At 41.3% G+C, this 11628-nt stretch overlaps 2 protein-coding genes across 4 annotated transcripts; one reads left to right on the top strand and one right to left on the bottom strand.

Moving 5' to 3' along the window:
* LOC109821930 (probable ADP-ribosylation factor GTPase-activating protein AGD6) lies at nucleotides 856–4301 on the top strand. The gene is made up of 5 exons (XM_020388086.1): nucleotides 856–1203; nucleotides 2259–2699; nucleotides 2832–2921; nucleotides 3021–3487; nucleotides 3923–4301. Coding segments are annotated over exons 1-5 (1347 nt in total). The 3' UTR covers nucleotides 3924–4301.
* LOC109819741 (zinc finger protein GIS2) lies at nucleotides 4372–9116 on the bottom strand. Of its 3 annotated transcripts, none has more exons than XM_020385600.1 (4): nucleotides 8999–9116; nucleotides 8552–8740; nucleotides 6043–6135; nucleotides 4372–5204 (listed from the first exon to the last, which is right to left on the bottom strand). In XM_020385600.1, exons 2-4 carry the CDS (start codon nucleotides 8677–8679, stop codon nucleotides 4682–4684), a joined length of 744 nt encoding a protein of 247 aa, XP_020241189.1. In that variant the 5' UTR covers nucleotides 8680–8740; nucleotides 8999–9116; the 3' UTR covers nucleotides 4372–4681. The 3 variants fall into 3 exon arrangements, with proteins under 3 accessions (XP_020241189.1, XP_020241191.1, XP_020241190.1); XM_020385602.1 differs by lacking the exon at nucleotides 8999–9116 and adding an exon at nucleotides 8827–8969; XM_020385601.1 differs by lacking the exon at nucleotides 8999–9116 and having other exon boundaries at nucleotides 8552–8814.

Raw genomic sequence — 11628 nt, 5'->3', positions numbered from 1 at the left:
GTGCTTGCCTGCTCAGCTCTTCGGGAGGTCGAAGGCCGTTGACTTCTTCGTGCCGCCGATTTTTGCGGCGCTGGTGGTTGCGGGGTCGGCGGGGTTCGTTAGGGCTGTTGGGCTGTGGGAGGAGATCGAGGCGGATTTTTGATTTTTAAAAAGTTTTTTATTTATTTTTAGAGTTTGTATTATTCACGTGTTTACACTTTTAATTGTAGAGCTCAGGTGTGTATTATAATTAATTAATACTTCGTTCACCGGTTGTTTCACTCTTTAAATTTAGGATTTGTTATATAATTCTATGAAATTAATTTGGATGTAAAAAAGACTATGATGAATCGCGTGAGTCTTCATGGCATGGGGAGTTTTATAACATTGTAAAAGTTAAGGGGAGTTATCTGAGAAACCCCCAAACTTAAAAGAGGATTTTTGGCCTTTCTTGATCAAAGGTGGGGTCATGGGACCCGTTTTTTTTCCTCAGTGGAGAGGATCTAAATCCATACACTGAATCCTGATAACTATACAAAACTTATGTTATGATCGTATTTAATTGGAAATTTAGAACGTAAGTAACATAACGATTAACGTCACTTTAAAACTTTTAGCAATAAAACAGATTTAAGACTTGGCAAAATCATTTAACACGCATCAATTACCCGATAATAATCGAGAAAAATCTAAATTTGAACCTAAATCCCCCCAATTTACTGTAAACAAACCAAACCTTTTCCATTTTCAACCAACGGCTATCCCCATTCCCTCCCCCCTCACCACCCGCTCCTTCCTTTTTAAATTCTCTCCTTCCCCTCAAAAACCTCAAGGGGGGAAAAAAAGAAAAAGAAAATTAAAAAAAAATAAAATAAAATGGCGGCAACGGCCACGGCCACCCGCCGCCTCCGCGACCTCCAATCGCAACCAGGCAACAAAGCATGCGTCGACTGCGCCCAGCGAAACCCTCAATGGGCCTCCGTCTCCTACGGCGTGTTCATGTGTCTAGAATGTTCCGGAAAGCACCGGGGCCTCGGGGTTCACATAAGCTTCGTCCGATCGGTTACCATGGACTCCTGGTCGGAGGCCCAGCTGAGGAAGATGGAGGCCGGCGGCAACGACACCTTCAACCATTTCCTCTCTCGGTACGGAATCCCGAAGGAGACCGACATCGTCACGAAGTACAACACCGACGCCGCCGCCATCTACCGAGATCGAATCCAGGTACGTTGACGTCCCTGCAATCGGCGTTCTAAACGGTGTACGTAGATTTCGTAGGATCGGTCAATACGGTATACCCAACAACGATACAAATTAACAAATTCTCATTTATCGATAGGCTACTCGTACTTTTGAGACGAGTTTTAAAAAAATTGATACCGCTGTGTAAGTAAGTAGAGATTTCAACCCCGTGAACGGGGCGCTACGGCGCCTGAAAAATTAAATCTCCAGATTTCCTTGTGTTTTATGTCTTTCTCATTACAATTAAGTCTTACTTTAACAGTTTAATGAAAAGAATAGTTATAGACAACTGGTGATGAAATTCCTGTTGGGCCGGCGGAAGCATGCACAATCCATGACGAGTCGGTAAGCAACGCGACAAGAACACCACGAGTGCAGTCCACAATAGAATGACCAAAACCAATTATAAACACAGAGAATTTACGTGATTCGGCGAATTGCCTACGTCCACGGGGAGAGGATGAATAGATTTCACTATATGAAGAAGAAAACAATGAGTTACAACTCTCTCAAACACTCAAAATAACCCTAACCAAATGATCTCACTCCCTCACAATAATCTTCCTCTCTAAGAGCTCAAAAGTCTCAAATTTCTCTGATTAACGCCTCTCACAAAACCTTAGAAAACGTGTTTCTATTTATATTAAAACCCAATCCAAAACAGATCAGGAAAACAATCAGGCCCAATAACCGCTATCGGTCGACTGATGATCCCTCCTCAGTCGACTGCACAATGTGCATCGGTCGACTGATGAGGGTTCATCAGTTGACCGGCCAGAGTGACGATTTCTGCAACCTGTAGGTGTATGTTATCGGTCGACTAATGTTGTTCATCAGTGGGTCGACCAGAGCCATTTCGCCACTGCCGATTTTTCCTGGTTTTTGCCGTTTCTTAGCAGTTTCCAACAATTTCTAGGGGGAAAAAAGATAAATGGTAATGAATTATACCAATGAAATTCCAACGTAAGTCTCCAATAAGGTCTTCCCTTTTCTAGATATCCTGCAAAAAAGTTGAATATCAAAATTTCTTGCTCCAGGCACTTGCTGAAGGGCAACAATGGAGAGACCCGACGCCGGTGAAAGAAACACTCAACTCCGGCAACAAATCAAACAAACCTCCACCGCGTCAAAACCCATCATCCTCAAACAACAGCTCAACCTGGGACAACTGGGACACAGAAGAGCCCAAACGCACCAGCATTAGAAAAAACCACTCTGTCAGCGATTTCAGAGGCGACGGAGGAAGAGGGGAGCCGTCGAGGTCAATGTCGACGCAGGATATTTACACGAGAGCCCAGTTGGAGGCGTCGGCAGCGAATAAAGACGACTTCTTTGCGAGGAGAATGGCGGAGAACGGGGCGAAGCCGGAGGGGCTGCCTCCGTCGCAGGGCGGGAAGTATGTTGGTTTCGGGTCGAGCCCGGTGAACCCGGTTCACCGGAGTAGTTCTCAGGGGGATATGTTCTCTGTTGTCTCTCAGGTAAATTTCAGAGTAGTTCCTGTTTTTTTTTTTGTGTGTAGCTAGATTGTTGATGTGTTGGTAATCAGATGCACAGACTTTGGTTTATGAATTATGAGCATCTCTGAAACACATGCTGAAAATATTTTGTAGGGATTTGGCAGGCTATCCTCGGTTGCAGCTTCTGCTGCTCAGTCTGCAGCTAACGTTGTCCAAGCTGGCACAAGGGAACTCACTTCCAAGGTTCTTTTTCCTCTTAACCCTGATATTTTTCCATGCTTTGCTTAGGATTTGCTTGTGTTTAAAGTTTATGCCTTAGCTCTTGCGCATTTTGAAGTGCAGGTGACAGATGGGGGGTACGATAACAAAGTAAACGAAACGGTAAGTGTGGTAACCACAAAAACCTCCGAAATCGGGCACAAAACTTGGGGAATCATGAAAGGGGTCGTCGCGCTGGCATCAACAAAGGTCGAGGAATTCACCAATGGCGATGACTGGCGACGCGACGAGAATCAAAGGGACGGTTGCGGCCAGGAGTTTGATAACGAGGACAACGCCCAGAACGCGACTAAAGGGAGGTCATCGACGAGGGGGCACAGTTCGAAAGGTTCAGGATCCTGGGATGATTGGAATGAGAGAGAAAGGGGCGAGTCGTCGAGTAGGAGGAGCCACAGTGGCGAGAGTTGGGATGGATGGGATGATCCAAAGGATGATGGATATGGTGATTGTTCACATAGCTCGTCGAGCAAGGGGGATACTCGGGGTGGGAAATCTGCTGGTTCATATTGGACAGAGGGCGGGTTTCGCTAGTAAGTTTCAGTTATTTTGGTCCTCTTCGATTCACCGAGGGACACATTTGCGTCTGTTTTAGTCATGTATGGTAACATTGTTCTATCTGTTTGCTAATATTATTGATCGATGGTTTCGCAAGTTTAAACTCCATGAATAACTCCACGATGAACCATGCCGCCTCTTGATTCGGACATTTTATTGAATTCATTGCGTGTTTCCACTCGAACAAATGCTTCATCCAACGAACGTATGCTGATACATGCCAACCCTTTTGTGTCGAGAGTACGAACAGTGTTTTCAGAGGGTATATCTGTACGAGGATAAAATTTTTATCACATGAATCATCATCGAAGATTTTTTTTTTTTTTTGTTAATGGCTTCTTATTGATTCTCGCTTCATGACTACAGAGCGCATTTTACAGTATGCTTGACATCATTTACGCATGGTGCAGGTCCATTGGAACTCAGAGTTCGACGCCGTGGAGTAGGGAGTTAATATCTTTGGACAGGAAATCACGGTAGCATGTAATTTATGCTGTTCAGCAGCAAAAACTTTGCTCCTACTTCATGTAATCAACGGTACAGCATATGAAGAGCGACCGTACAGAAAAGCATTTATCAGGAGCATCATAACAATTTTTTTTTTTTAACGAGCTTAAACAAAAGGGACCTCATTAACTTAGAATCAGAGCTTTGCTGTTCATATTAGTTTATGTTGGATAAAATTATTTCGTTTTGCTCGCTGATGGGACTCCGAAGAAATACCAAATGTTACGGAGTTTCTCAATGACATTGTTGATGATTCTAGCCATAAGCAGCCTATTTGTATTTTTGCAGTAACATCCTCGAGAACTGATCAAAAAAACCTCAGGCTCGTAGCCTATTTCTGGTAAAGGGTAAATTTACACAGCACGAACTATTTTTATTAAAGAGAAATACACTGAATGCTAGAAGTTCAAAGATTGTGCATAACATAAAAAACAATCGACTATCCAAAATATCCAGCAAGCACTGGATGAACAAGCTAAAAGCTACTTTAGCACGAACAAAATCTAGTAACCGAAACATCCAGCAAGCACAAATGCCTCTCGAAGGAAATAGTATCTCCCCGGTGACAAATAAAACGAACCCAAAACATAGCAAGGGCAAGGAACCTTTTAAATCTTCCCGATAAACAGAGATCCTTTTTGCTGGTTTAGGGCACCCATAGATCAGTACCTTCGAACCATCCCTCGATCGAACATACGATTAGAAGGGCACTCATATGACATATGGCCACAACCTCCACAAGTGTTGCAGATAATGACTCCCACACAATCGCGACTAATGTGACCTGGCTGGTTACAGGCTCGACAAATAATGTCACGAAAGGGCCCGCCATGGATTTCTGAAGCCAAGCTAGACTTAGGGCACTGGCGAGCAAGATGGCCTGAGACATTGCACAGGTTGCACACAGGATCGTTGGGGCATTCACGAGCCAGGTGTCCGGGTTTTCTACAGTTATTGCAAGCCTTGTCATTGGTACACCCCGCTGCGATGTGGCCGGGCCTGTGGCAGTTGTTGCAGAGCCTGGTGTCGAAGGAGGATGAGCCAGAGCTGGAGCAGTCACGGGCTAGGTGACCCGTCTTGTTGCAGTTGTGGCAGACCGGTTCGTTACTGCACTCGTTGGCCATGTGTCCGGGTTCTTTGCAGTTCCAGCATAGGGTCTTAGCAGTGCACTCAGCTGCCATGTGCCTGAAAATTCAAAAAAAAGAATTGACAGAAATAAGATATAAAGGGTATACGGTCTGGTTTTTTAATATTCCATATCTAGTTTTAATATAGCAGATGAAATAAAATTGAAATTGATATGCACAACATCAAAAAGCAGGTGAAAAGTTGTGTGTAAATGAAAATATTAGTGCTGTTAAATAGGAAGGCGAACTGATTGTTTGGTTGGCTTTTTCATGCAAAACCCGTGTTCCCTAATCATCTATGAGGATGCTTGGTATAAAAAATCAGGACAGAGATAGATGTGATCTAGGTGGACCACTCATATAAATTAAGGGGCTGTTTGGTGGTTGTTGGTAAAATTGTGTATTTATGACACAACTTAGAAAGTTGTTGTCCACCTCATCAATTTCACTTATATACTTCTCTTTGTTTGTTTTTTATTCCATTGGAATCATAAATTGCTTACTTGGTTTGCAAATGTAACTTTAATTGTTTGTTTGGAAAGTGTAAAGTGGTCCCTACTCAAATGATCATAATGGTTGGAATTATTTTTTATTATTTTTTTCTGACTTCAATATCACCTACTCAAATGATCATAATGGTTGGAATTATTTTTTATTATTTTTTTCTGACTTCAATATCAGCTTTCTCCTAAAATCATGTCTTTTTTTTATGAAATCACTTTACAAGCCACATCAGCATATGAAATCACTTTACACTATTTTCACAACTACAAACAAACAATTGAAAGTGATGAAAGCTGACATTGGGACCCACTTTTTTACACTTTCCATCCTTTTACATGGTAAAAACATACAACCAAACAGCCCCTAAGTATAATCAGTTATCTTATTCATACCCTGGAAGTCCGCAGTTGTTACAGACAGCTGTATTTGGACAATCTCGGGCAAAGTGTCCTGGTCGTTTGCAATTCTTGCAGAGGACATCCTGCCTATGAAATGGAAAAACAAAAAGAAAAAGAAAAAATTTCAGTAGAAAAACATAATGGATTTAGTAAGAATTAAACAAGTTGAAAATGCTTTAGCACATCAATTGAATTGTAAAAAACAGATTAAATTGCTCTGATGTCACTGGAGCAGTTCACTTGTACCTTCATAACCATATCAGCCACCAACTGCAAAGAAAATCTCAATACTTGCAGCAATTGTAAAAAAGCAGGCACTATAGATGTGACTATACAAGCAGACTGATAAACCAAATATTGGCACAAGGATATTTTCTCAATTAAATGAGTTTTCTATGTAAACTGAAAAATCTATTCAAGATTATTTCTAGTAATTCTTATTCCCATATAAAACAATCCCAGTAAACCTCCATATGGGGCTCAAATTCATAAACCTATGATCAATTTGCCACTGTATCTAATTCATTCATTATATGCCAGATAACAACACCGACATCTATTGCAAAAGGTTTCAAATGGTTCACATAATTGTAGTCTCAAGGAAGAACAAGCCAAATAAATCGAACTTAAAAAAACAATTGAGCAGAATGTCAAATAGGAAACTAGAAACTTTAACACTCAAATGCATGCATGAAAAAGGAACATGGACTATTAAATTCGTAACTAGGCTGTCAATCAAGTAACAAGTCTCATATTCTTACTTGAAGTGAAATATTCCTTCACTAGCAAATATAAGAAATCCAATACACAAATCTTCAAAACAATTGAGCAGAACATCATGTAGAGAAACTGGATTCATAGCTCAATACCAATGAAAAAGGAACATGGACCATTCAGTTCCTAAATAATCTGTAATATCAATCAAGTAACAAGGTCTAACATTGTCATTTTCTATTGAAATATTCCTTCACGGGCAAATATAAGAAATCAGATATAAGATCCTCAACCCACCCCCCTCCCTTTCTCCCAACAAAACCCACCCAAAAAAGAAAATAAGTTCTCACAGGAAACAGGCTTGTCGGTTATATATAGTGGTTACTGCTGTAGTTGTAGGAATGCAAAGGTCAAGCTGGATTTGAATTTTTTTAATCCAAATTCATTATAATAAAGATGCCATATAACTTAATTTATCAGCTCTTAAAGAATCCTTCTGACATGTAAAATACAAGTACTCAACAAGTTGTTGTACGCTCTTAATATTCTATGTTTCCTGGTGATAAGACTATCAAAAGAAGAAGAGAAACACCTCATATCTGCACCCTATCTTTCTTGTTGTGCAAAGAATAAGTTCACACAATGTGTCTGTAGAATGTAGCCTATGATCCTTGACGCACAGAGAATAGTTATCTAGAGTGTGCCTTGAGAAAGCTAAGAACACGCAATGGACAATATTACAAAAACATCGAGTTTGATAAATTTGGACGTGAAAAGAGGTAATAAGTGTCCCCATCAGGAAGCTGTTAAAGTACTAGCTGACACAGCTTTAAGAACAAAGGATAGACCGAAAGGTACTAGGGTGTCAACAAAGACACCAAGGACACAACAGGTTAATTATAGCTGAATAGGGAAATCAATAACTCAAACAGCTGAAAATGTTGCAAGGAAATCGATTCATACTTTAATTAACAATTTCTTACATGTGAAACACTCAGTCCAAAACAGATCCAGAAACTGTCCAGAGAGAACGATAGATATTTACTGCACAATAGACTCCTGTCTCCATAACTAAAATCCATGAAGTCATTTACTATCCACGAAAAAGCATACAGGTGGTGGACGAAGTTGACCATTGTTAAGGACACCAACCACAAAGTTTTCTCTGACTGTCTTCTTACTTGAACTTAAATATCCAATATAAGATAATAGCACAAAACATCAACGGAGAATCAATAATCTACGCATGTTGTACGAAATATGAGAGATAAATCAAAGTTACTCTACTTCCAAGACGAATCCTAACTAAATAAACTAGATCTTCATAGCACCATGTAACTAAACAAAGGAACTCTAGAGGTTTATCAGACATACAGACATAAATGCATAATAAAAATGGTTGTTGGAAAATGTAATGTAAATTTGACTTTTAATAAAAGACAAGCAAGCAAAATGAAAGAAAGACATAAATCAATGCATTATCACTTAACTTGAACTATACCTGAATACCTATCTTCGTTCAGTTTGATTGTTATGTGGAAAACGTTATCATGGAGTTCATACACACTTAACTCTCCTTCAACAAATCCCGCGAAGATCCTAGTGCAATATATATTGAAGGCCATAGCATTCGCTATTATTACCGATATCATTTTGGAAACAAATACTTTTATACTTCAACAAATAACAAACTGTTGATCTCACATATAACTTTTCTGCCGCATAATGGATTGGAAAAACACGTTGAACAAATTATACTTAAAAATAATCCAAGACAAAGATATATCACCGAGAACTACGATACTCTCTCCTATACGGAGCATCACGATACGAAGGCCGCTCCCGCTCGCTTCGGAACCTGCGAGATCGAGGAGGGCTCCTGCTCCTGCTCCTGCTCCTGCTTCTATCCGAACTCATGCTTCAAACCCCCAACAAAAAATTGAATCGAACGAACCCCAACAGCTCTTCAGCCCTCCTCCTGTCCAAATTAGGGCACAGACGAAAAACCCTAATCAATCACGCGTTTATTTTCCCAACAAAAATCAAGGCCCAAAATGTTCCTACCAGACCACAGATCACTAAAGAACAAAACCTCAAAACAACTGATTTCAGCATAAAGGAGCAATCAAACCCTAAAAGTTTATATATTTTAGATATATACTACGATACACTGCAGTTTTTAACTTGAAAATAATGGGAAAATAAGAACCCTAGAATTTTAAAAGTCGAAGAGTACCTCGCCGCGTCGCCGCGCTTCACAGCTTAAAAAGCGTGATTAAAAGGATCGACAGTGAAAAAAGTATACAAAAGATAAGGAGGGCGGAAAAAAAACCTAGGAAAAAAGTAGGGAGGAATTGAAACTTTTTATATTGACGGAAATGGCACCGGTTCGCAGAGTGATGCTGGCTGAGGGTATTTTGGTCCGTTTGTGTTAATATTGTCTGATCGGTTTTTTCTTCGAAAAGATCTGTAAACTTTTTAGTTTTTATTTTGGGGAAAATGTATCAAGGCCCCCAAACTAAAAACGCTATTGTGACTGGGCCCTACGTATTATTTTGGTCCGTTTGTGTTAATATTGTCTGATACAGTGAGAATTTTTTTCCAAATTCCAAAATTGCCCTTAACTCATTACCCAAAAACTGCCATGTAGGCGTCAAAAAATGCTTACAGACGTCCAAACACCACTCAAAATAACATAGAAGAACACTATACACATCATCAAGCAACTACATGGCAGCGCGGCAGGACATGGTGCCGCGGCTGAGGCGCGGCAGACCATGGTGCCGCGGCTAAGGCGCGGCAGCCTATGGTGCCGCGGCTTAGCCCAGTGTCGACTGCCGCGCCCTTTAGCCGCGACAGCATCAACTGTCGCGCCTAAAGGGCTAGTTGCTGATCGGCTATTTCTTCAGTTATCGTCCAAGGAGGCTATAAATACCCCCCTATGGCCATCATTGACAGGGGCTGAGCATTTCCAGAGCAAATTAGAGCAGAGGGCCTGGAGTTTTGGTGAATTAGAGCAAAAGAGAGAGTCTTCCTTCTTCACAAACATCTTCAAGAAGCTTTTGGCGATTCCTAGAGATCTAAGCTCTGACTTGATCTTTGGAAGAGTGAACATCTTACATCGATAAGATATTCGCTTCAAATTCTTACTTCGATAAACGAAGGAAGAATCATTAAACCCCTCACGGTTCAATCAGAATCTGTGATTTGGTGGTCCACGGGCTAACGCACCCCCGGCACAGGCAAAGATCCCACGCAAGCAGAGATCCAAACAACGATCCTGCGTTTGTTTCTAAAAAGTTATAATTTTCTCTTTGTTGTGTAATAGGAGTCTTATAAAAAGGCTATCTCTTTTGAATTTATTGTAATCGACTGAAGATATAATGAATTCCACAACGAGACCAACTTTTGACACAAACAAACTGGCGACCACAATGGGAGCCAACGGTCTCGCTGCCGAGACCGTCGTGTCGCAGCCAACCATCAAGATCCCGGTTGAATCAACGGTCGAGTACGAGTTCGACCAATCGAAGTTTGAGGAGTATTTGTCATCCTCCTCTGTAAAGTCTTCATCGCCTCGCAAATGCAGGAAGATTTCATCATTGTTGAAGTTGTCAAACACTATAGATGAGGATTCTCGCTTAATTATTGCTGAGGATTCTACTCGCAACCTCTCTGCTCATAATAACTCTTCTCTAATTAGGGAGTCATTAAATCAAAGCCCGCCGGCATTGACGAAAAGAGCTCGTCAGAGACAACGCCAACGCCGCGCTCGTCAAATGGCTAAGGCCTTAGAACAAACCGACGGAGTTCGTTATTATGCGGACTTAGAGTCGAGGAGGCATCAAGTGGTTCAGTTGTCTCAACGACCAATCACTCATGTCTCTGCTAAACTTACGACGGAGGAATGGACTATTGTCAAAAGGGCTCGTTCGACCCTCAAAGAACGTATACAAAAACGTCGAGCAAACGCTGTTCATGCCCGTGCTCTCTCACAACAAAGAAAAAAATGGAAGAAGGAAGCGGTGGCCAAAGAACCACCAAAACTCTGCCAAGTTTGGATTCCAAAGTCTGGAGTTGTGCAAAATCAGCATTCGGGGCCCGTTAAGACTCCATACCCGCAAGGGGGTGGTTCTAAAAGTGCGACTCCCGACATAATCTTGGATCTTTCAAAGACAATAATAAGTTGTCCTGAGAATGCCAACAAAGTTTTACATCCTTAGAAGAAAACATGTTTGTCAAAAAACATCGTTATACCTGGGGGGTCATACCAACAGACGATAAGATTTTTCGGCAATCATACCGATGAATCATACTATCAAGCTGGGGGTATGAACAAAACTCGAACTGTCCAGGAAATGAGCTCTCATTGTTCCTGTGCGCGACTCATTAGAGCAATGCTATCAGAATGTGACTGTTTCAAACGAGAAGTCATCCCACGAAGAGTCTCGGTATTCCACAGTCTTTTCACCGAAATGTTGAAGCCTAAGCCGAGACATTTCAGCAAGAGAAAATCAGCTGCCCAAGATGATGAATTCCCTGAAGTCACCATCAACGTGGCTGATAAAAGAAAGTCTAAGCGGCATTCAAGTGACTCAAATCCCGACTTTTCCCCGAGAGGAAAAGTCAATCCAAGAATTGCTCAAAGGATGTCCAAACAACGTGAAGAAATTAGAGCTGAGATAAAGACAGAAATAGAGTTGGCTATTCAACAAATGAAAGAATTGCAAGCTCAACGGCCTCAACCTCCTGAGTCCAGTCAGCGAGCTAAATCCAGCCGCCACACTCAGAATGGTGATCCAGAAGTGGATGAAGTCATTATGGCTGATACACCTCCCAATGACAATAGCACTGGGGGAGGTTCAA

The sequence above is a fragment of the Asparagus officinalis genome, chromosome 8, assembly GCF_001876935.1.
Source record: "Asparagus officinalis chromosome 8, Aspof.V1, whole genome shotgun sequence".
Lineage (NCBI taxonomy): Eukaryota > Viridiplantae > Streptophyta > Magnoliopsida > Asparagales > Asparagaceae > Asparagus > Asparagus officinalis.
The sequence above is the reverse complement of the archived record's forward strand: the minus strand, read 5'-3'. Positions and strand labels throughout refer to the sequence as shown.